Source organism: Mus pahari, chromosome 1, assembly GCF_900095145.1.
Source record: "Mus pahari chromosome 1, PAHARI_EIJ_v1.1, whole genome shotgun sequence".
In the NCBI taxonomy this organism is placed as follows: domain Eukaryota; kingdom Metazoa; phylum Chordata; class Mammalia; order Rodentia; family Muridae; genus Mus; species Mus pahari.
Genome location: NC_034590.1, coordinates 33,760,294 through 33,786,233, shown reverse-complemented (window position 1 = coordinate 33,786,233; position 25,940 = coordinate 33,760,294). Strand labels below are relative to the sequence as shown.

At 35.9% G+C, this 25,940-nt stretch overlaps 1 protein-coding gene across 2 annotated transcripts in view; it reads left to right on the top strand.

The window, feature by feature from the left end:
- Positions 1-25,940, top strand: part of LOC110316206 (ataxin-8-like) — an 83,424-nt gene that overhangs the window by 55,054 nt on the left and 2,430 nt on the right. The window contains exons 3-4 of one of the 2 annotated variants that reach the window (XM_021190351.2): positions 21,892-22,298; positions 22,580-22,621. In XM_021190351.2, the coding sequence (XP_021046010.1) occupies positions 21,892-22,257 (366 nt within the window). In that variant the 3' untranslated portion in view covers positions 22,258-22,298; positions 22,580-22,621. Of the gene's footprint in view, positions 1-21,891; positions 22,303-22,579; positions 22,622-25,940 lie in introns of those variants that run through there. The other variant, XR_003845029.1, reaches the window with a different exon arrangement.

The window sequence follows — 25,940 nt, the reverse complement described above, 5'->3', positions numbered from 1 at the left end:
TCTTCTAGGTATATGCCCAGAAGAGGTATTGCTGGGTCCTCTGGTAGTACTATGTCCAATTTTCTGAGGAACCACCAGACTGATTTCCAGAGTGGTTGTATAAGTTTGCAATCCCTCCAGCAATGGAGGAGCTTTCTTCTTTCTCCACAACCTCGCCAGCATCTGCTGTCACCTGAACTTTTTTTTAAATTTTCTTTATCTTCTTTATTTACATTTCAAATGCTATGCCAAAAGTTCCCTATACCCCCCTGCCTCTGCTCCCCTACCCACCCACTCCCACTGCTTGGCCCAGGCCTTCCCTTGTGCTGGGTCATATAAAGTTTGCAAAACCAAGGGGCCTCTATTCCCAGTGATGGCCGATTAGGCAATCTTCTGCTACATATGCAGCTAGAGACACAAGCTNAGGGGGTACTGGTTAGTTCATATTGTTGTTCTACCTACAGGGTTGCAGCCCCCTTCAGTTCCTTGGGGACTTTCTCTAGCTCCTCCATTGGGGACCCTGTAATCCATCCAATAGTTGGCTGTGAGCATCCACTTTGGTGTTTGCCAGGCACTGGCATAGCCTCACAAGAGGCTGCAATATCAGGGTCCCTTCAGCAGAATCTTGCTGGCATGAGCATTAGTATCTAGGTTTGGTGGCTGATGATGGGATGGATTACTGGATGGGTACCAAGTTTGAAGAACACGGCAGAGATGATATTTAGAGGCAAAACTGAAAGTGAGGAAGGAAGGATTTTTGGGAGAGGGCATTGGAGGAACATTTAAGATGCAAATAAGTAATTAAAACAAATAAATAAATTTAAGATTCATATATATATATATATATATATATATATATGCATGTACATACACATATATACATATATATATACATATATATGTGTGTGTGTGTGTGTTTATGTGTGTGTGTGTGTGTGTGTGTGTGTGTGTGTGTGTGAATTTCTCTTCTAAGCATCACCCAACAAAAAACTAGTGGTGACATGTATATTCTGTGGTTAATACTCCAGTATGTATGAGTTTATATGAACATTCCTTATTTGGTTTAGTGAGCCTAGTTCTCTTGGTGTCATCCATCCCTTTTGATTTTAACATTCTTTCTTCCTATTTTTCAATGAATCTTCCTGAACTCTGAATGGAGGGACTTGATGGATACATAGAATTTAGAGCAGTATTTTCTAATTTCTGTCTCTCTTCCTCCTCTTCTTTTCTCTCTCAAACTCTCTCTCCTAATCTCTTTTTCTCTTTCTCTCTCCCTTCCTCCTTTCCTCTCTCCCTCTCTTTCTTTCTTTCTTCTTCAACTCTCTCCTTAATATTTGGTTGTGTATCTATTTATTTGTTCTCATATCATGCAAAGAGGAAGCTTCAAAAACTTTCACTGGTTATGATAATACATGCACAAATCACTAAAAACAAAGAGGTTAAACAAATGCCTAAAAATGATTATGCATAACTACATATAAGTTTATTTTGTTCAGAAGGTTTTCTACAGGCTACTTAAAAAAGAAATGTAAGCCCCAACTCAGTATCAAATTCTTTGATTTGTAATGCTGTCTGGTATGAAAAATATCTAATGAAAAATTAGCAGAAATCATTTGGATGTAACAAACTAATATCTGATTTGACATAATGGAAGCTTACTCTGTGAATCAGAACCCCTATCTGACATTGGTTGAGTGAAGAAGACCCAGAAAATAGATAGCACAGGTACCTAGATATTATATACTTACAGATCTGTGCCCTATTTTGGCATCATCAATTATTTGAATATACATTGTGATATATTAAAACTACACAAGCAACACACAAACAATATATTTAAGAAGTTGCCTGAACAGATAAAAAAACAAAAACAAAAATAAACAAACAAAAATTATACAAAAAAATAGGCAAAACCAAAGTTGAATGGAAGAAAATGAGTGACCTACCTCTATGAGGGTGGAAATGACTTGAAGTATCAGGAACCCAAAAAGATGAGGAACATTGTATTAGGTATTAAAGTAATTCTTATTATTAATGTGTGTTATTCATTTAGAAATTATTGAATGAGGGTATTTCATCCTTATTATTTTGAAGTATATATTATTTGATACTACAATAAATTTTCAGCCATTAACATTCACAAACCCTATGCTATGCAGAATAACAACCATGGAATATATTTGTACTAGTTAATAAAAATTACTGTTTCGCAATGGAAAGAAAGTTGGAGATAATTGGAAAGTATATTCAGTGTATGTCTGTACTTTGTCAAAATATTGATTCACTTGTGATGTGGAAGGTATAATATAGTTTTATAAGTTGCTTTTTTCAGTTACACATGTGTTTCTCACAGGGCAGCATCATAAACACTGTCATATCTCCTAAAATTTCACTCAACTATTCAAAAATCTAGTTGAAAATTGAGGATAACATTGCAGGAAGGCATCAGAGTTGAGATGGGCAAAAGTTGGAGTAGCTGTTTGCATTTGATTAACTGGTTGCATTCGCAAAGTAATATCTTTTACACAAGATTAGCATCAGATAGTACACATGCTTCTGTTCATGCTTCTGTTGGTCTCTCTGCATCTAAGCTCATATTGACAGTGATTGATATTAAAATGAAGTATTAATTGGCTGTATATTATTAGGTGTGGATATAGTGAGCAACACAAATGTACTTATGTAATGGTTGAATTTTAACACCTTATATGACAAATTAATGTTAAGTAAATATTGACAGATATATTAATAATAATTGTATAAGTTCTCAATAGACAACATACCTATATACACATTTGTGGGAAGCGAGTGAAACCACTGTGATCCCTGTTTAACCTGAGCCTGTACACTTGGACGATCCTGTACTGCCTGCCTGTTGAGTCACTGGACTATCACCGACTGCCCTAGCTGAACTCTGACCAGATCCAGGACAGGGGGGAGGGATTAGGTCAGAGGACTGAAAACAGGATGTGACCGGGGGAAGGAGAATGCTGTGGGAAAAAGCTGTAAACAGTTCAGTTGGAGAAGGCAGTTGGAGAAAGCAGTTGAAGAAAGCAGTTGCAGTTAGTTGGATCCAAGAAAGGGTTAGAGAAAGCTGTTTGTGAGAGGGAGAGGAAAAAGCTGCTCGGAGAAATAAAGAAGAAATCTGTTTGGAACCTTCCTTGGTGTTTGTGTCGTTCCCCCTCCCCCCCCATCTCTGCCAATCAGAGTTCAGGGTTTTGCCACACAATGTGATTCTCTGCCAATAAATAAATAAATAAATAAATAAATAAATACACATGTATCCACACAAAACAAAATGATTTTCCTATGCCTATGTTTTGGACATTTCTTTTCTAAAATAATATCCAATTAATATTTCTTCACCATTATTATAATTGAAGACATAGTATATTATGTGTTAAATAGTTTTATGATATTGGACACAAGCATGCCTTTAGATAATTCAAGTGCATTGTTTGCCAGTTATAATGTGTGTAAATATATGAACTAGGGTGAAAATTTTTCAAATAAGTATAGCTCTTCGGGATATTAACACAGAAAGATTAATAAAGATTCACAACTGATGTGCATTTGATAAGCCATGTTTAGAAACTGATGTCCCTAGACACAAATAGAGGCTCTGTTATAGGTAGCTTTAGTCAGATCCAGGGTCAAAGGCACGGCATTTCGGGACAGTTTTCTCATTTTTATTTAGAGCCAGAAACCAAAGAATAATTACATAATATTTTGGTATTTCTCTTTCTATATCATCTTAATTTTTATTCATGATGCAACAAGCAGGGAGGAGTGAGAGAGATAGAGGAGCTTCGATGACAAAATCTCCATGGTAACAAAAGGCTTTGCTTTCTTAATCATTTCTGTGATCTCTCTCCTCATTGTTCCCAAATCTTTTCTCTATTTTCCTAAGTATGCACAGCCATTTTGCAGCTACCGATGCCAAAGAAATGTATTTATATAAAAATTTGCCAGTAATCCTCCTGGTTGATGTTTAGCTAGCAGCACAGGCCAGGCTGTTGCCATAGATTGATCGTCAGTTGCTTCTCCGAGAAGGAGTAGTGCTCTGTAAAGCAGCAGATGGAAATGAAAAGAAAACGTCATCATGGTGAGGTAAATTGCTATGACTCTTCACATTTCTGCTCTGAGTGAGACTGTTCCTGTTTGCTGTGCACGGTATTTGATACTACTTCTGGTCATTGCTTCAGTTTTAAGATCTATCATTCAGCACTCAGACTTGGAGTTCTGCTTCATCTGCTAGGATGGTGTATTACATCAGGCTTCAGTATCTGACAGTGACAGGAAACTTGTAGCTCCTTAATCTATTTTGGAAGACAAGATCTGTAAAGGATTTTTGTATCAGGACAGTAGTTCTCCCTTGTCACTATGAGATTTTCTGAAATATTTTATGACATCCCATTACCTGGTATGCCAGTCCCCTCTGATAGTACTAAATCCCAAATGCTGCAATTCTCCTTCGTTATCATCTTTGTGCCATCAACAGTCTCAGATGTTTTAAATTAGTTTTCAGTCCATGTTCTAACATCAGGTTTAAGTTGTTACTCTTGGGAACATAGTTCTATGTTCGTCAGTACATACCTGCATACTTCATTCTTTAAAGATAGTCAAAGCAGAGTATTCATATATACATCAATTAAAAGGTTAATATATCAAAATTCCTCTTCTTTATTTTTTGACTTTGAATATTAACTTATTAAGGTTTGCAGCTACCACACAGTTTCCATGCACGATAGTAAGTTATGTATTTATGTTGTTTTTTGTTAATCACTATATACTGTCATTGAGTTTTAAAATAGTAATTATTAATTATCATCCTGTATGTATTTTATATTCTGTGGTAATTTTTAAAATTCAATACTCTGTTCTTGTACATAATCTAAGAGCCTCAATTTCAATTATTTTTATCTAAATATTGACATGTGGAAGAATCAATTGATTATAATAGATTGAGTTAATCATGCTCTATTATATCTGGCTTATATTTATTGTTGGTTTCTCATCTGTCTCGAACTTCTTAATATTTGTTTAGAACAGAAAATATTCTTTTCAAAATTTTTACCAAGTTTATCATCTGGGTTTAAATTTTTGAGGTGGGTTCGTGATCCTATCCAGGAAGGTGTCCTTATCCAATGGTTATGGTCTATGAAACTTCTATCTTCCCTGTGTTGGACATTTAGGCTAATGTCATTCCCCTTGGATCCTGGCAAAATCGTGTCTACCTGGAATCTGGTACTTTTTAGTTCACCTGTTCCCCATCCCCCACTGCTACACACCTTCCTTCAATTTCCTGTTTCTTAAAACTTCTCCTTAATCTCCTCAAACACATGACCCTGCCAACTTTTATCCTCCCCTCCAGATACCTTTCCAGATACCTCTCTCCCTCCATTTCCCATAATTATTTATATCCCTATTCTAAGTAGAACAGAAACATCAACACTTTGGTCTTCCTTCTTTAGCTACATATCATCTGTAGTTTGTATAGTGGGTATTTAGTGCTTTGGGGCTAATATCCACTTATCAGTGAGTACATAACATGTGTGTTCTTTTGTGGCTGGGTGACCTCAATCAGGATATTTTCTAGTTCCATTCATTTGCCTGAAAATTTCATTAAGTCATTGTTTTTAATAGCTGCACAATATTCCATTGTGTAAGTGCACCATATTTTCTGTAGTTATTCCCCAGATGAGGGATATCTGGGTAGTTTTCAGCTCTGGCTATTATAAATAAGGCTGCTATAAACATAGGGGAGCATGTGAACTTGATATATGTTGGAGCATATTTTGGGTATGTGCCCATGAATTGTATAGCTGGGTCCTCAGGTAGAACTATTTTCAATTTTCTGAGGAATTTCCAGAGTGATTGTACAAGCTTTCAATCCCAGCAACAATGTAGGAATGTTCCTCTTTCTCCATATCCTTGTCAATATCTGCTGTCACCTGAGTTTTTTATCATAGCTGTTGTGGCTGGTGTGAGATGGAAACTCAGTGTCATTTTGATTTGCATTTCCTTGATTTAGTCAATATTAGAATGGCTACTCCAATGTTTCTTGGGACCATTTACTTGGAAATTATTTTCCAGCCTTTTATTCTGAGGAAGTGTCAGTCTTTGTCACTTAGGTGTGTTTACTTTATGCAGCAAAACACTGAATCCTGTTTACATATCCAGTCTGTTAGTCTATGTCTTTTTATTGTGGAATTGAGTCTACTGATGTTAAGACAGATTAAAGAACAATGACTGTGGCTTCCTGTTATTTTTGTTGTAAGAGGTGGAATTATATTTGTATGGCTCTATTCTTTTGGGTTTGTTTTGAAAAGTTTAATTTTTAGGTTTTTCAAGGGTGTTGTTTACTTCCTTGTGGTAGAGTGTTCCATCTATTGTCCTCTGTAGGGCTGGATTTGGCTAAAGATACTTTTTAAATTTGGATTTGTCATGGAGTTTCTTGGTTTCTCCATCCAGGGGAATTGAGAGTTTTGAAGGGTATAGTAACCTAGGCTTTCATTTTTGTTCTCTTAGGGTCTGTATGACATCTGTGAAGATCTTTTGACTTTTATAGTCTTTGTTGAGAAGTCTGGTGTAATTCTGATAGGTCTGCCTTCATATGTTACCTGAACTTTTTTCCCTTACCACTTTTAACATTCTATCTCTGTTCTGTGTATTTGGTCATTGGATTATTATGTGATGAGAGGAATTTCTTTTCTGCTCCTATCTATTTGCTATTCTGTAGACTTCTTGCATGTTTATGGTCATCTTTTTCTCCAGGTTCGTGAAATTTTCTTCTATAATTTTGTTCAAGATATTCATTAGCCCTTTGAGTTGGGAATCTTTGCTGACTTCTATACCTATTTTTATTAGGTTTGGTCTTCTCATTGTGTCCTGGATTTTATGTATGTTTTAAATTTGGAGCTTTCTGTATTTTCCATTTTCTTTGATGGTTATGTCAATGTTTTCTATGGTATCTTATACATCTGAGATTCTATCTTCTATCTTTTGTAGTCTGTTGGTGATGTGTATATCTGTGACTCCTGATCACTTTTCTAGGTTTTCTACATCCAAGGTCGTCTCCCTTTTGTGATTTCTTTATTGTTGCCAAGTAGCATTCATTTCTGTTGCTTATTTTCTCTCTTGTGTGAGGTGGCCTTGCTGTCTCTGACTTGTCTTTCCATCCTGTGAGCCTGTGATCTTGTGATCCTGGCTGTGTCAGAAGTCCTGGAGGACAAGTTGCTTCTGGGTATGGGCAGAGTAGGTGGAGATCCAGAGCAGGGTCCCAGTTCGGTCAGGTATTGGAACAGATGTTGGGGTCTTACCTTAGAATCTGGAACTGTCAGAAGTCCTGGGGAAAAAGCTGACTCAGGTGTGGGTGGATTGGGAAGGGTGAAGCAGAGTTTCTACTCCCAGGCAGAAGTACAAGCCTGAAGGAATGTGTGCCTACAGCTGGGCAGGGATGCTTACATCCCCTGGGTCATGGGGGGTCCCTGTAGACCATATATTGGGAGGTTGTGTTCTCACATGTAATGCTAGATACATCAGAAGATCTGAGTCACAAGCTTCCTCTTGTTATAAGTGGGTTGAGTTGGGCAGAGCTTTCTGTTTTATAATTAAGGCCAGAAACCAAAGAATAATTATGTAATAATTTTATTCTTTCTCCATCTATGTCATATATGTATGTATGTATATATATGACATATATATGACATATGTATATATATGTATATGACATAAGTGTATGTATATATGACATATATATGACATATATATATATATATATATATATATATATATATATATATATATATATATATATAACTGCACAGAGGAACTATTAGAGAATCATTATCACTCCTGTATCTCTGGGTTCATATGAACATTCCTTATTTGATTTATTAATCTATCTTTATCTGAGCACATATCAACAGTGCTAAATGAGCTGAATGTATATTAAAAAGTGAACAAATCAATTGACCATGGATTATTAGTTATAGATATAGTGGGTAATTCTAATGTATTTTATGTTATGATTGGATATTTAGCACATTATATGACATATGAATATTGAGTTAAATATTTAGAAAATAATGGCATCTTAATAACAGTATTATAACTTCTCATATAGACTCCATACCCTTATACACAATGTGGCTCTCTGAATAAAAAAAGCAGACATGCACCCACACACAAAGAAATGTTTGTAGTATGCAATTCTACAATAATCTCCTCTTAATATTTCTTCACCATTATAATTTCAGATACAGTGTATTATGTGGTAAATAGCTTTATGAAATAGGACACAAGTATGACTTTAGACAATTCAAGTGAATGGTTTGCAAGTTGTAATGTGTATTATTATATGAGCTATTGTGACTTCAGCACTGGAGTTCATTTGACAACCCATGATTACAAGCAGAAGTCCCTATACGTGAACAGAGGCTTTATTTTAGGTACCTCTGGCCAGATCCAGGGTCAAAGGCAAGGCATTTCTGGACAGTTATCTCTTATTTAATTAGAGACGGATACCAAGGAATAATTACAGAATATTTTGGTATTTCTCTTTCTATTTCATCTTAATTTTTATTCCTGATGCAACAGGCAGGGAGGAGGGAGAAGAGAGGAGCTTTGATGAGAAAATCGCCATGGTAACAACAGGCTTTGCTTTCTTCGTCATTTTTGAGATCTCTCTTCTGATTGGTCCCAAATCTTTTCTCTATTTTCCTAAGTATACTCAGCCATTCTGCGTCAACCAGAGCTAAAGAAATCTATTCACATAAAAAATTGATAGTAATGCTCCTGGTTGGTGCTTAGCTAGCAGGTCAGGCCAGGCTTTTGCAAGAGATTGACTGTGAGCTGCTTCTCAGGAAAGGAGGACTGCTCTGGATAACTGATGAAAATGAAAAGAAAACGTCACCATGGTCAGGTAACTTGCTATGATTCTTCACATTTCTGCTCTGAGTGAAACTGCTCCTGTTTGCTGTGCACGGTATTTGATGTTGCTTCTGTCCTTTGCTTCAGTTTTAAGATCTGTCATTTAGCACTCATCCTTGGAGTTCTGATTCATCTGCAAGGATGGTTTATTACATCAGCCTTCAGTAATTGATAGAGATGGGAAACTTGTTGCTCCTTAATCTGCTTTGGTGGACAGGATCTCTAAAGGATGTTTATATGATGACAGCAGTTATCACATGGAGCTATGGGACATTCTGGAACACTTTCTGACATCACTTTACCTAGTAAGCCACTGCTCTCTGAGAGCACTAAAACACAAACACACTAATTCTCTTTTGTTATCATCTTGATAACATCAAAGTCTGAGATATTTTACATTACATTTCAATACAAATTGTAATGTCATGTTTACATTGTTATTGTTGGGAACAAACAGTTCTATGTTCATAATTACATATCTGCATACTTCATTCTTTAAGTTCGGTCAAAGCAAAGAGTTTATATATACTTCAATTAACAAGATTAATATACCAAAATTCATTTTCTTTTTCTTTTTTTACTTTGAATCTCAATTTACTAAGGTTTCCAGCCACCACCCACTTTCCATGAGTCATAGTATATTAGTTTAGTTATATTGCTTAGTCTTAATTACTATTTAGTGTCTTTTTACCATCTTTTCAATAGTGATTATTACTTATCATTCTGTGGATATTGTGTGTTCTGTGGTCATTTTATAAAATTCAAGTTTCTGTTCTTGTGTTTAAAATCTAAGAGCCAAAATTGTACTTAATTTTATCTAAATAATGTTATGTGAAATAATGGATTGAAAATAATAGATGGAATCAACTATCGTGATCTATTATATCTAGCTTGTCTTTATTGTAGGTATCTCATCAGTTTTTAACTTCCTAATATTTGTTTATAACACAAAATGTTATTATCAATGTCCTTGCCAAAATTATTTCTATTGTCCTGGTAAACACATACTTAACTCTAGGGATTTGGCTCAGTAATTTGCTTTATTGTTCTGTCCCTCATCTGTTTTCTTCTTGCTTCTTTGTATCTGACATACTGTTAAACTTTGAGGATTTAACTGATTTTGGACCTCATTAAAGAGAAATGAATATGCACCTGATAAGCTAAGCATAGAAAATTAGTTGAAAATGGGCTCAAAATCATAGTTTGTAGTAGAATCATTGAAAGATTTATGGTGTATTGCACAAGACATACCTAACAATATGACAGGAATGATTACAGTAGCCTTTACCTGTTATTGTAGAAAGTACACACATATAAAAGCAGATAATTGTTGAGGCCCAGATGTTTTAAATTTTGAATGACACTGAAATAAATGGGTAGTGTTCTTAGTGTGTTTTTTCTCAGATTCATTGGATAAAGGATTCTAAATTAATAAAATCTGTTAACAAATTTCTTGGTTACCATTCAGAACTGAATGAAAAGGAAGGTTCTGTTCTCAGGATGCTGACTGTTTTGGGATATGGGACTTGGATATATAAGCATAGGGCTAGTCAAAAATATATCCTCCTTGGGAGATAGCTCATATATCTGCTCTAGGTACCACTATGGATGATAGGGAAAAGTAAGCTGAAATCCTCGTCACTTTTGAATCTTTCATGTTTGACATTAAGAAGTGCTTGTTAGTGTGTAACTGCCAGCAAGGTCAATAAAGATACAAAAGCTTTACATAGAACCAAGTTTCTTACTTGATTAAATGTCTTTTCTGGTGGAGACAAGGATCTATGTAGTTTTTATGGGTCAATTATACAAATATTGTGGAAAAAGAAGTTATAGTCTCAATATATCTGGTATTGATTGGTTAAATGTAGTACCAGGTAAAATAATCCACTACATTTGTTTCTATTCTCATAAGCTAATATTTTATTCCTCTTCATTAATGTTAGGTTTCTTTTTCTTAATTTTCATCATTTGCTTCACCTTTGCTTTGTACTCAGAAAGAAAATCCAACATATATTCAATAAGGCTTTTTCAGAGAACGTGCTATGACAAAATTGCTTCAGGCTTCAGTAAACCATTCTAGTGAGAAAATAGTGAGTCATCTGTATAAAACTATCTAAAGCTCAGAGACTCTTTAGAAAAAGAGGAGCTGGTAAGAAAAGAAGAAACAGGGATGTCTAGTCCTATATTCCAAGCCAAACATCAGAAATCTTGGGCAATCATCTGTGCCTAGTGATAAATAGAAATCATTGCTGGATTTGCAGTTTGTATTCATCCACTCATTAAATAACAGGAAAAGGCAAGAGATCATCACTGTACTATCCTTATGCTCAGGTTACTTATTTAGGAAAATCTACACTTACTGAATTTATACTTGTTGGTGTCTGAAAAATTCAGGCCAGAACAGAGTATGGGAGATTGTCTGTGTCATGTGATCTATGAGAGTCATCATCCTTACTGCATGGTGATTTTCTGGGAAGCATTTTTTCTGAGCAGAACAGACCTGAAAAACAAATAAAAGATGCTATGTAAGTTTTTCCAATAAACTCATCAGTTACCTAGGGATAAACCATGGTAAATTTCTATATGACTTGTTTTAATATTAGATCGATGTGGAGTAGACATTCCTTCCACTTCTATCTGGTGGAAATTAATTTTTAAATTTATCTTCTTTGTTTTTGATACTAAAATACAGTTTTATTTACCCATTCCCACTTTTATCCCTTACCCACCAATATAACATTGTTTGCTCCTTTTCAAATGCACTGCTTGTTTTCATATATGCATATTATCTGTACATATGTACATGTTTATTCTTGGAATCATAAATACAGTCATTTAGCTTGGATAATGTTTTTTGTATATGTATAGGGTGGATCATTTTGTGTTGGATAACCAATTGCTTGTTCTTCTTTGTAGAATACTGTGTCTCCTGTTATCAGCAATATTTAAGTGTTTAAAATATTTTGAAAATTGTAATTATGGGCATTCAAGAAGACATAATCTTACAGCAAATGGCCTCATATCTGAGATTTTATCATTTTTATTGTTGCTACTACACAATGAACCATGAGGTTTAGATACAAGGAGTGTTTTATAAAATTATTTGATGACTGTGTTCTACACTATTTTGATTAGTTGTGGTTTTTTGCATTTATTTGTTAGATGATCTGTGATAAGATATGGAACTTTCATTTGGATAGTATGTGGTTATCTATACAATCACATTTATTTATTATATGTACTTTTAGGTAGAAAGTTTATATTATGATGCTATTACACTGTTTTCTTAATCTATATTTGCTATTTTTTACTTTTCTAAATAACATCACTTTTCTCTCCTTATTTACTCTGTCATATCAATGGAATCCTCCAATGTTCTACCCTATTACTCTTTCTAATCTTTACTCAGGTAATTGTCCCTTTGTAATTTTATTGTTCATGCAGTCATCCTTATATAGATATCTGATATAAAGACTTGGCCCAAGACTACTTCAATGAACAATCACATTTGTCATTGATGGTCTAGATTACCACACTAAAAACAAACTTTTCTAATTCTATCTTTTATTTTAAACTATCAGTTCCTTACTGCAGATTATTATTTCCCACAGTACATTTACCCTTTTTTCATTTACTTTCATCACCTAGTTAGATGGATTCCATTGCCTGTGTATGGTGCATACCAGAGAGTAAACAATGGTTACTCAAGGAAGTAACCATGGAGAAGGAAGTGCTTCACCTTTGGACATATAACAATGAATGATACAACTTAACTTATGATATTTATATTTAATTTTTGTTATATCTGACTACTGATTTGTAAATAGGTTGAATCACTTTCCTATCACAAACCCAGTGAGTATTCCCCTTTCCACATACACCGAAGCACTTGTCATTTTTTGTTTGTTTGTTTGTTCCTGTTTCTTAATTCTTGCATGGGAGATATGAAATTTCAGACTTCTATGCATTTGAATCTCAAGGTAAAACTATTTTCACAACTGACTAACATTGGTAAATTTTAAATTCATAGTCATTTAGAACCAAGAAAAAGGCAGAATACAAAGTGTGGATTTCTTAAAAGGAACTCAATATGAATACTTTTTGCTAGACTATACCGGGTCATCCCATGGATATTTGAACAATCCACCTACAAGGTGGAACCAAACTGCCATGTTTTTATTGTTTTCTGAGTTTTAAGACTGAGAAATGGAGTGAGTTAGTGATCACTGGCAATCTATTAACCAAAGAATTTGGAATTATAGCTGGTTAAAGGGTAACAGCTTCATTTCTGAGCATGAAGTAAAAAACAGTAGTAAGTGGATTGTACTTCTGAATTCCTGTGGTTGAAATGCACAAATCAATGTTTCAAGGAAATCTATAATAAAATACCCTAGTTTTTTTCAAGCTATAGGGACCCAGAAATATTGTCCCCACATAAAAGCACAAACAGTTTAAGTGGCCAAAGAAATGTTATAGTAATGAATGGGAATGTGGCTGTGTTTTGTGTCGTGTCTAAGTAGAGAAATTCCATGCTTTCCTCTGAAAACTTCACAGGAAACATAAGAACACAATGGCTATACACTGTTGGCAGGCTAGCTATTGAATTACATGTAGCCTAAGCTATAGGAGAAGAAAATGTGTCCACCATACCCTAAATTATTGTCCTTCTTTTTCTAGCTCTTATAAATAGGAGAACATATTGTAATGAATGGTTATTGTAGGTCATGTAAAATAATCATAAAGAAGAAAAATTTGAAACTCTGGTGCACATTCAATCAATCAATCAATAAATAAATTTATAGCTATCTCTCAATGTTCTTTGACTTGTTTCCATGTTGTAAGAACATGAGAGAGTACAGGATTATGTGTAGGTAAACAAAACCTTCTTATAAAGAGAAAAAAATGGAAGGAAGTTATACGTCTTCTCTAATTTCCAGGCAGACAGAAATTAAAAGTTGTTGCAATTTTCCAGGCAATGGATGTATCCAAATATCTTCAGTAAAATTTCAATTTACTACTTGTAAAATGTTGCTACTTCTATTGTCATATTTCCATGAATTCTGTGCTTTTTACATGACTTGGAGTAGTGTACAAAAATCACCAACGAATCAGCAAGGAAAGAATAAAGATTTCTGTTTCATGTTAATACTTGTTCTAAGGCATGGCTCAAAGGGAAAAATGTTGAGTAATATTTGTACTGAATATAAAGCAGGCAGGTACCTATGATCCAGCAATTGACACTGAATCAACTGCCAATTCACTGTGCAGAGTAAACTACCAGGATCAGTTTTAGAGAGGAACCAGTGACTTTTATGTATTTATCAACTTTTCTTATCCTGATTGATCTCAGATGGAAGCTGCATCTAAAAATACTAGTGTTCCCTCCTATTTTAGTTTCACTCATATTTGTGAAAATGTCCTCTGAAGCTGCTGCTTTGTTTTCAGTCAACATATTCTACTACTATATGGCAGGAAGAAAGGCCTTGTGAGTCTTATTATTAATAATATAAAGAAATGCAAGTAAAGTATAAATTCCAGCACTTATATTTTCCCCTGTATGCTAACTGAATACACCACACAGGGAAGACATTTGCTGAAATATCACGAAAATGGGAGGGAGGACCTCTTGAGATCATATACAGAGCAAATTTGTATTTCAAAGATTAAGTCCTTAGGACATGATCCAGTGGTAATATTCATTAGCATTAAACTGGTATTTGATGCTGCCATGAATTGTTAAGAGCTCCTATTTCTGGTACAATCCTTATACTATTCCAATCCAGCCCTAATCCCAGTATGCCCGGTAGGGCAAGACTCATGGAACCCCATCATTATTAGAGTGAGTACTTGCATTTAATGGGTTGTTGAAGAAGACTCAGTATTTTTACATGGATTCTTGCCCTGAGAGGTTTCCTATATTCTAAAATATATGGATAGGTTGTTCTAAGAGTCTTAGCGAGAAAGTGTTGACAGCATCACTTTTCTGCTATGGAGTAGAGATATTGTGGTGGTTATGCTCCTCTCCAAGACTCCCACCATCTCTGGCCCAGGTGACAAGAGTGGGAGATCATTCTCTGACCACTACTGGATAAAGCACTCAGGAGAGCTCACCTTGCACCTCACGTTTAGCACTTGGACCTTTTGGTAGGGGTAGGATGAGCAAGTGAGTGTGGGCCCAGCCCCCTGTGTGCAATGAGGCACCATGTGTGTGTGTGTGGGGGGGGGGTAATGCCCTCCTCCCTGTGGCCACATGAGGTAGTCAGGGTAGATTACCTCAGTGCCATGAAACAGGTGGCCTAGCCTTGCTAATCATTGGCTGTAGTTCTTGGAAGTGTAGTCTCTACACCTTATCTTGGCAGCACAGTAAAACTCATTTGTTTTTAAAGATACAGAGCATATGAATGTTGGAGAGAATATTCATAATGAATATTGGATAGCAATTCATTTTAGAGAATGCAATTGATTTGTCCAAACATGGAATATTAGTATATTATTAGTGAACAAAATATTTTATTGGTTATTTTATTTGTTTACATTTCAAATGTTGGCCCCTTTCCCAGGTTCCCCTATACAAGGCCCATATTCTTTTCCCCTCCCTCTTCCACTATGAGGGTACTCCCTACTCAGCCACTCCCATCTCAATGCCCTAGTATCTCCCTGTGCTGAGTCATCAAGCCTTTATAGGACCAAACGCATACCTTCCCACCTCTTCCAGATAAGACAATCTTTTGCTACATCTACAGCTGGAGTCATGGGATTCTTCTATGTATATACATTGGTTGGTGGTTTAGTCACTGGGTCCGTGTGGGGTGTGGTTAGTTGATATAGTTGTTCTTCCTGTGAGGTTTCAATCCCCTTAAGCACCTTCAATACCCTTCCCCTCTTTCCTTGGGACCTTGTGCGCACTCTTAAGACAGTTGAATGAGTGTATCCATATATGTATTAGTCAGGCTATAGCAAGGCCTTTCAGGGACCACTATACCACGTTCCTGTCAGTAAGGGCTTCTTGGCATCAGCAATAGAGTTTTGGGTTTGCAGAACAGATGGATCCCTAAGTGTGGCAGTCTCTTGTTGGCCGTTCCTTCTGGTTTTCCTCCACAAAGTCCCTGTATTGTCTTTAGACAGGAATATGTCTGGGTTAAAAATTTTGAGATTGGTCAGTTGCTCCAAACAAGGGACTGTGCCTATACACTGGATATGGTCTCTACAGGTTCTATCTCCCATTTTTTGGATATTTTGTCTAATGTCACGCCCATTTTTTCCTGGGAAACTCTTGGTTCCCTGGCATCTGGGACTTTCTAGTGGCTAGCCTGAGTTCCCCATGCCCCAGTGCTACACACCTCCATTCAATTACTAGACTTTCTGAAGTTTTCCCCTTGCTAGACCAAGCTACTATACCCAGCAAAATTCTTAATTACTACAAATGGAGAAAAAAAGATATTCCATGAAAAAAACAAATTTAAACAATATCTTTCCCCAAATCCAGCTCTATACATGATAATAGATGGTAAACTCCAACACAAGGAGAGAAACTACACCCTAGAAAAAGCAAGAAAGTAATTTTCTTTCGTCAAACTCAAAAAAAGATAGCCACACAAACATAATTCTACCTCTAACAACAAAAGTAACAGGAACCACTTTTCCTTAGTATTTCTTAACATCAATAGATGTAATTCCCCCCAAAAGACAAAGACTAACAGAATGGATATGTGAACATGACCCAGCATTTTGCTGCATATAGGAAATGCTCCTCAGTGCAAAGACTGACACTGCCTCAGTGTAAAAGTGTCAAAAATAGAGAAGAGCTTGAGATCCAGTCAAAGAGCCATAGTGGAATACAGCTCAGGTGGAGGTTGTAAGTCATGACTCTATTACTGACACTATGGAGGGCTTACAAACAGGAGCCTCGCATGACTACCCTCCAAAGGTCCAACAAACAGCTGAGAGACTCAAATGCATATATTTACACCCAACCAATGTACAGAAGCTGGTGACCCCTGTGGTTGAATTAGGGAAGGGCTGGAAGAAGCTGAGGAAGAGGGTGACTGTATAGGGAGACAAGAAATCTCAATTAACCTGGACTCCTGAGTTTTCTCAGACACTGAGCCACCAATCAAGCAGCACACACATGCTGATATGAGGCCCCCAACACATATACAACAGAGGACTGCTGGGTCCCGACTCACTCAGAGAAGATGCATCTAACCCTCAAGAGACTTGGGGTCCCAGGGACTGGGAAGGTCTGTTTAGGTGGGGCTGAAGGGTGTGGACATCCTCTTGGAGAGAGGAAAAATATATGGAATGTGGAACAGTCAGAGGATAAGGTAGGAGGGGGATAAAGACTGGACTATAAACTCCCTGGGACCTCCAGTCTCAAAGGGTAAGGTGCATCATCTCTGAATGAACACAGACCCAGAAGTCCTCTACTATATGTGTGTTGGGGGCTTCATATCCGCTGGTGCATGCTGTCTGTTTGGTGGTCCAGTATTTGTAAGATCTCAGGGGTTCATATTAATTAAGACTGCTGGTCCTCAAAAATAAAATAAAATAAAACAACAAACAAAACAAAACAAAACAAAATGAAACAAACAAAAAAGTATTGACTAAAAGTAATTGAAGAATAAAGATAAATAAATAAATAAAAATTCTTGAAGACATAGCAAAATACTAAGTGAATATATTTAAATTTTCATGAGCAGGACCATGGCAAAGAACACAAAGCTTCACACCTATGGTATTTGAAAAGTTGTTTCCACTAGATCCTCCATCAAATTGTAAAGACATACAGTGATAGCAGATTTGAATATGCATTTAGAAATTCTCAAATGCAACTTCCTACTACACAGATAATTACAGTGTACACATTTTTTCATATTTGACCTTTTTCCTAGATTATCTAAACCTTCATACATTTTTCCCACTATATTTAAACCTGCCTCCTTGTTCAGCTCTATAAAATAAGCCAAAAAGAAGTTCCAACATAAAACAAGGACTCCAAACCCAGATACTATCATGGATGCCAAGAATTTCTTTCTGACAGGAGCCTGATATAGCTATCTCATGAGAGGCTCTGCCAGAGCCTGACAAATACACAGATAGATGCTTACAGCCAACATTGGTCTGAGCATGGTCTCCACAAGGGAGGAGTTAAAGTACTGAAGGAGCTGAAGGGGTTTGAAAACCATAGGAAGAGCAACAATATTAACCAACCAGGGACTAAGCCATCAACCAGAGTGTACACTTGGATAGACCCATGGCTTTAGCTGAATATATTAGACATCAATGTGAGGAGTATTCCTTTTTCCTGTAATGCCTTGAAGCCCCAGTGTAGGGGAATGCCAGGGTGGGGAGGCAGAAGTGGATTGGTGGTTGGGTGGGTGGGTGGAAGGGCACCCGAATAGAAGCAGGGAGAGGGAGTTTGTGATAGGGGGTTTCCAGTGGGGAAACTAGGAAAGGGGATAGCATTTGAATGTAAATAAATAAAATATCCAATAAAAAAAGAAATATCTTAACTTTGTTGACATTGTGGTTTACTGACTATTCAGTGGGGCAGGAATATTGAAGTGTATTTTTTTCCTCTATTTGAAGCATACATAGCTTCTTTATATCTTATGTGAGGGATATCAAGTATCCAGGTTATTTTCAGTGCAAATCTGACAATTAGGATGTCCACAGTATTTACTGTATTCAGAAATCAGATTCTGCCTTTAAAGTCATGAAGACAAAATAATTAGGGAGTATAATATATTATTTTGCAAATTTCTTGCAGTCCTCTTACAATCATCCACTTACAAAGGGGGCTTTATGTATTAGGAAAAATTGTTTTTTTTTTAGATTATTCTACTGCTGGAGTACATTCTATTAACAATTAACACAATATATTTTACATTATTTACATGTACATGCAGATATATTTGCATGTATGATATGTATAATTTAAATAAACACAAATAAGTTTTACCTATGGCCTTCACAGTAACTTTCTGTGTTCCTTCTTTTGACTTCTTTTGAAACTCAGTATTGTTTTTATTACCAGAAAAAAACCTTTCATGCCATATTTTCCATTTACATCATTTTATCTATGTTCTTCTAAAAAATTCCCCCATCCTGTGAACTGATTAAATATTCTAGACCCTGTAATTATTTTAGGCTATCTTCATACATCTAAGGTTCAGTACTGAATATAAGAGAAACATGCTCTATTTGTTGTTTGAGATGTAGATAACCTCACATGTAAACTATTTTTAGTGCATCATGACATTTTGCCAGTATCACAGCAGACCATGCAGTTTCAGCAACAATAAACAGTCTGTTTTTCAAACTAAAAATAAACTGCTCATAAAACTTCTTTATCTTTTCCTTATACAAGCCATCTAGGAAGATATAACACTGTGATTCTAGGTACTCCAACATTTACCAAAACGCATTCAATCAAATCCTTGCTACCTGAATCTGTAGAACTAAAATGACCTTTCTTCAGAGATTAAAATGTCACCCAATATCTAATTTGTAACCAGTCATTGGACAAATTTACCCCAAGCATTTAAGAGTATTCCTCATTATTTGTGCTACACATAGCTCAGGACCTGTATACTGATGGAGTCTCCATAAAAATTTACTACAGCATATTTTATGCTGTGGGAGAACTGAGGATAAAAAGTATATAGTAACTGAGCCCCTCTTCATCTTGAAATATTATCTAGATAGGATATTATTGACAAGCCTATCTATTCCAACAATGGATTATAAACTTTCAGCTTATGCTGAAGAGTAAAATGGAAAGTCTAAATTCTGACTCTGAATGGACCAGATAAAACACCTTGGTTGTTTTTACAAAAAACCCTTAATATAGATCAAAATCTCAGCTCTCAAGAATCCCCATTTTCTGAGATTAGCATTTCTTTCTCTTTTTTTTGCTTTTTCTTTCTTTCTTTGTTTCTTTCTTTGGAGCGGGTTGGAAACAGGGTTTCTCTGTATAGCCCTGGATGTCCTGGAACTCACTCTGTAGACTAGGCTGGCCTCGAACTCAGAAATCCGCCTCCTGAGTGCTGGGATTAAAGGCAAGCGCCACCAAACCCGGCTTAGCATTTCTTCTTATTAGATATTTTCTTCATTTACATTTCAAATGCTATCTCCAATACCCCCTATACCCTCCCCCTGGCCTGTTCCCCAACCTACCCTCTCCTGCTTCCTGGCCCTGGCATTCCCCTGTACTGGGGCATATGATATTCTTAAGACCAAGAGCCTCTCCTCCCACTGATGGGCAACTAGGCCATCCTCTGCTACATATGCATCTAGAGACACAGCTCTGGGTGGTACTGCTTACTTCATATTGTTGTTCCTCTTATAGGGTTGCAGACCCATTTAGTTCCTTGGGTACTTTCTCATTTGAGGCTATGCCAGTGCCTGGCAAATAAGAAGTAGATGCTCACAATCATCTGTTGGAAGGAACACAGTGCCCCTAATGAAGGAGCTAGCTATCAGCATTTCTTAGACTGTGGTTTGCAAACTCTTTGCGGACTTCCATATCAGATGTAATGCCTATCAGATATTTTATGATTCAAAATATTTATGACGTACTGACAAAATATTTTCATTCTTGTGGGTCAGCTCAATATTCTGATCTAGATTAATGTCCTGAAGCATTAGGACGGTTGAAGAGCATTCTCCTAGATGGATAAATCCTAAACTCTACCCATTAAATATTTTTTAGTCTTGACCTTTGTCTTTATTGTTGGTTCTATAAGAACAAATGCCCTGATTTCACAAGACTTTACAGATTTTGCTTGTGACTATCTAAGCGAATTCTGAAACATATCCTTGTCTTGAAGGATATCATAATTACTAAATATGATTTAAATAGTGTCCTTGTATTTACGTTGACAAATCTTTGGCCCTTGAATCACTGGTGTTCATTTTATTGTCACCATGTTTTAATAATCATGGAGAGCTTAATATAAAGGGCGTACCATGTCAGAATGTTAGTTCATTTGGAAAGCAAATGTAATAAAATATTTAAAATAACATTATTAAAGGAATATAATTGATTTGTTTCCAATCTAGTGATTAGTCCTCTTAAAACATTTATCAGATTGTCACTGTACTATAACTATGTTAATGATATGAATACTGACCATTTTATTCTATATAAGCATTCATTTGAATATGAGTTTAACAGTAAGAAGGAAAAAACAAGGAGCACAAGCATGACTGCTCTCAGACTCTTCCACTTGATATTACTTCAAGTGTTCCAATCAAATATTCAGGTTATTCAACTGCTACCTCATGAAAGCTCCCTAGATAAAGATAAAATACAGTTTTTTTATTCCTCTTATCATACCCCTTCATGAAGAAGTGCATATTCATCAGTCCTCAGAGCATGTCAGGGACATGGCAGTGGGACTAAAGCCTATACCCAATTTTTAATCCATGATGTCTCCGTTGAAATTATATATTGGTCCTTCAATCACTGGTGTTCAGTTTATCTTCACAAAGTTTTAATATTCATGGAGAGCCTTACAATATACATGAGTGAGAGAAAGAGAGAGAGAAAAATTCTAGCTAAATTTTATTGTGAATCAGTTTAGGATTTATGGAAAACTTACTCTACCTTCTGTCAGGAAAGCACTTATAAATTTTGCATGGGTATATTGTGAAAAATCGTTTTCTTTTGTAGTGAAAATTAAATTTTTTTCTCCTATACTTGTGGATTATATTTTGAGTTTTGTTTTTCTTTAAATTATTGTTATATTTTCTAAAAGTAAAAATATATTGTTTTCTAGTGAACATACCATGGAGTCAAACGTAAAAAGTAACCTAAGCCTAAAAAGAGACATAAGTTTCTGATTTTTTTTAGGAAACTTCATAGATTGCCATCTGGAATTCTGAGCAGAGAAACGAGTGATGGTTGCATGGTTAAATATTTGAGTTTTTAAAATCTTGTATTCCTATTAACTATGTTTTACATTTCAATTACAGAGGAGGAGGAAGCGCCTGCAACAGCAGCAGCAGCAGCAGCAGCAGCAGCAGCAGCAGCAGCAGCAGCAGCAACGACAAGATCTGCAGCAAGGGCAGCAGCAGCAGCAGGGGCAGCAGGGGCAGCAGCAGGAGCAGCAGCAGCAGCAGCAGGAGCAGCAGCTCTGCCAGCAGGAGCAGCAGTGCCAGCAGTGCCAGCAACTGCAGCAGCAACTGCAGCAGCAACTGCAGCAGCAGCAGCAGCAGCAGCAGCAGCCGCGTAGGAGGAGAAAAAACAGGAGGAGCCGGAGGAGCAGGAAGAACAAGAGGACCAGGAGGACCAGGAGGACCAGGAACACCAGGAGGAGGCGAAGACGAAATAATGAGTGATTGTGTCTACATTTACAGAAAGAGTTTGATGTGGTAGAAATGTTGGTAAATATAATACTCAAACATGAAATTCTAATAAAATAAGTGAAAGATATCAGAATGCCTTCAAAGTCGTGCAAACACCGTATATAGTACATATAGTAAATTAAATTCCTAATCTACCTTCTTTGATCTATTGCTCATTTGAAAATTGTTTCAATTTTTTCCTTCACTCAGCAGTATGCCTCTTAGAGTCATGTAATCTGTGTTAAGACTGTTTAGATAGTTGATTTCTTAAGGATTAACATGTTGATTTTTTTTTTCCTATTTGTTTCCTGTGTAGCTTCCTTGGAGAAATGTGTACTCAAGGATTTTTCTCGTGTAGGTAAGACACTTTTTTTCTTTTTTACATGCCCATCAGGTTTGCGTTTAATATACCTAGCATGGTACTTTCTTTTCATTTTTATGCTTTGAAAATCTGTTAGTTTATTGTTGAAAATGTCTACATTTAGTAACAGTGAGCTCGTAATTTTTCCTATTGTTAAAATTGTTCTTAGTTTTCTTTGACTATCATATTTGTAGTAGTTATTACTTTGAATGGAATTATTTTCTGACATAAAGTGCACAAGAGAGAAAATGAATAAAACTGAAGCAGCATAGAAAAACTGTGAAGAAACAGAGGTTTTACGTGTAGCACATCTCCTCTGGGATGTATTAAAGCTAACTACTCCTGTGGTCAGGATTTCCTCCTCACGCCCAACTCTTTAACGTCAATATTGTCAAACAAAATTGAGCTTTTTATTTGGCTCATTCTAACCTTCATAGTGTATCATTCATATTTCAAAGTTGTTTAATTGTGCTAGTTGGGATATATTTCTCAATTATTACTGTGACTACATATATTAGCAATTACTGTTTTACTTAAGTGTATAAACACTAGCTTGCAAGATATTTTGATATTTGATTTTTTTCTAATTTTACATTCCTTTTTATGAGAACCATTTTGAATTAACTATTTTACAGCTGAGTGTGAAAAACAATTTAGAGTTGTTAATCACAAATGTATGTGTGTATGTGTGTGTGTGTGTGTGTGTGTGTATAGACACATATAAGGTGGTAGTTTTTTCATATATACATATATGAAGAAATATATATGCATTTATATAAACATACCTGTATGTGTGTATATATTATTTTGCATACACATTTCATCATTGAATTAGAGCTGTTGTTGTTGTTTAATTTTTTAATAATTTATTTTATTTTAACTTATATATGTGCTCAAACCTGGGGAGCTGACTTAGTCTATAATATCCATGCATTTGAGCAGAAAGACTTGAGTTTTGTTTCCTTTGAATCTTCATATGATTAAACAAGCAAAGAATCGACAAGACATTGTCTATTTGTATCCCTACCATGGGATGGCTAATCTATTAAGTTTACTGATCTAAGTTTATAGTGATCTATGTTTAATGATAAAATTTGTCTCAAAATTTCTCAATGGGGAAAACTGAATGAGAAAGACAAGTAATATTCACCTCATTCTTCTACATATCTGTGTTCATACTTCACATCCATGCACACATAAACAAATACATATATTTCCACACATATGGTATATAATTAGTGTTCTTTTTTAGAAAAGAACTACTATGTAGCCTAGGATGTAGCACTCCATTTGTAGCTTGAGCTGACTTCAAACTCAGAGACCCACGTGATTATAATCCTCTCTGTAGTAGGATTTAAAAGATAGAGACCACTAAGTTGGCTGAATTGCATGTTTTTGAAAAATAAATTTTATTCATCTGATCTATATATTTAAGCATATAACAATAAAGAATGCCATAGTTATAATTATTTCAAATAAAGAAAGAGTATGTCAAGCTCTCAACTCAATTGTGTTTTTCAGGATGTTCTTTCAAAGTTAACTATCATGAATTTCCTTATGAATTTTAAATTCTTTGGACATAGGACCAAGAATAAATGATCTGGCTTTGGGGGAAGTATAGTCCTATTATCTAAATAGATTTTTGAATTTGGGGCTTAGTCACAGTACTAAGATTCTAGTGAAATAATCAGAATTTTTAAAATGAATATAGGTACTTTTAATAGTTGTAAAAATGTGTTTGTGGTCACCTTTAAATTGTTGAATTTGTTCCTTTAAGAATTTCTTATGCATATAGGGATTTCATAATGAAAGCAGTTAAAAAGGATGACTAATATTATGCTAACTATAGTCTGCTAAAGGCAGCCTACTTTAAAGACTCATCTAATGTGCTAATTCAACTTACCATTGTTAGTGCTGAAAGTATATTTTTTATACCACATAATTATAAGCCAGTTTCTGGAATATGAATTAGGTTAGCACATCAAATTAAACTGATCTCCTATTTTAAAAGCAGAGGGATATACATGGGTTATCAGTACAAGACCCAGATCATCCAAAGCACTACATACACTTCTAACACCATGTAAAACAATACACTACTAATTATAGACAGATATCAGAAAAAAAGAATTTAAAAGAATCATATGCACTTAGAATAAGGCAATTTTGCATAAAACTCAAAGAAAACTAAATGAGAAAGATTTGAATGTGATATTTTTGTTACTAGATCAGATATGGTTACCTATATATTATGTACATGGAAAAGGTTTTATTTGCATTTTTGTATTTATTTATAAACTATACAGAAACACTCATTAACTAGTTTATTTTCATATGGATTATGGCATACTTCTATTCTTTCCAGTGTCATATGTTATCTTGCTTGGAAGGATTGCACATTATTATTTTTATTTTTATTTTATTATTCACTTTACATCCTGATGACAGCCCCATCCCTCCTCTGTTCCTACTCCCCCTGTTACAAATCCCTTCACACCCATAGGCCCATTTTGTTATGAAAAGAGGTCTATCCTTGGATATAACTCCACCCTTAGGCATCTAGTCCTGAATATCTTCAGTGCATACTGTCCCACTGAGGCCAAACCAGGCTGCCCAGATTGGTGACAGGGTTGCAGTGGCAGAAAACAAATACCATCACAGCCCCCACTCCAGTTCTTAGGTGACCCATAAGGAGAACAAGCTCACATTTGTTCCAAATGTGTAAGAAATCTAGGTCCAGTGCCTGCAAGGACCACAGTTGGTAGTCCAGGTTTTGTGCTACCCCTCAGTCCCATGTTAGTTAAATCTATGGGTCGTCTTGTGGTGGCCTTGATTCCCCTGTCTTGCTCACTTTTTTCTCCCACTCTTCCACAAGACTCCCTGTGTGCCTTAGCTGATGTTTGACTGTGAGTTTCTTTGTGTGTCTCTGTCAGCTACTAGATGAAGCCTCTGAGGAAACAGATTGATGTTCACTCATTCCCTGCTCCATCTTTGCTCTGGCACACTTCGTAGGCAAAAAAAATTGTTAAATTATTTGTGGGTCGATTGAGGACAACATCCCTCCTCTAGGAGTCCTGCCTGGCTATAGGAGGTGGCCAACATAGTCACTATATCCCCTTTTGGTAAGAATCTCATCTTATGTCACTCTCCTATACTCCCTGTATTTTCTCCCATTGCAGGCCTCCAGCTAGTGACTAGAGATGCCCCTCCACCTATTTCTATTCTCATTCCTGGCCCTTTCTCACCTCACTTCTATGCAAATATGATCATCATGTCTGGACCCCGCTCATCACTTCCTCTCCTACTGTCTTAGTCA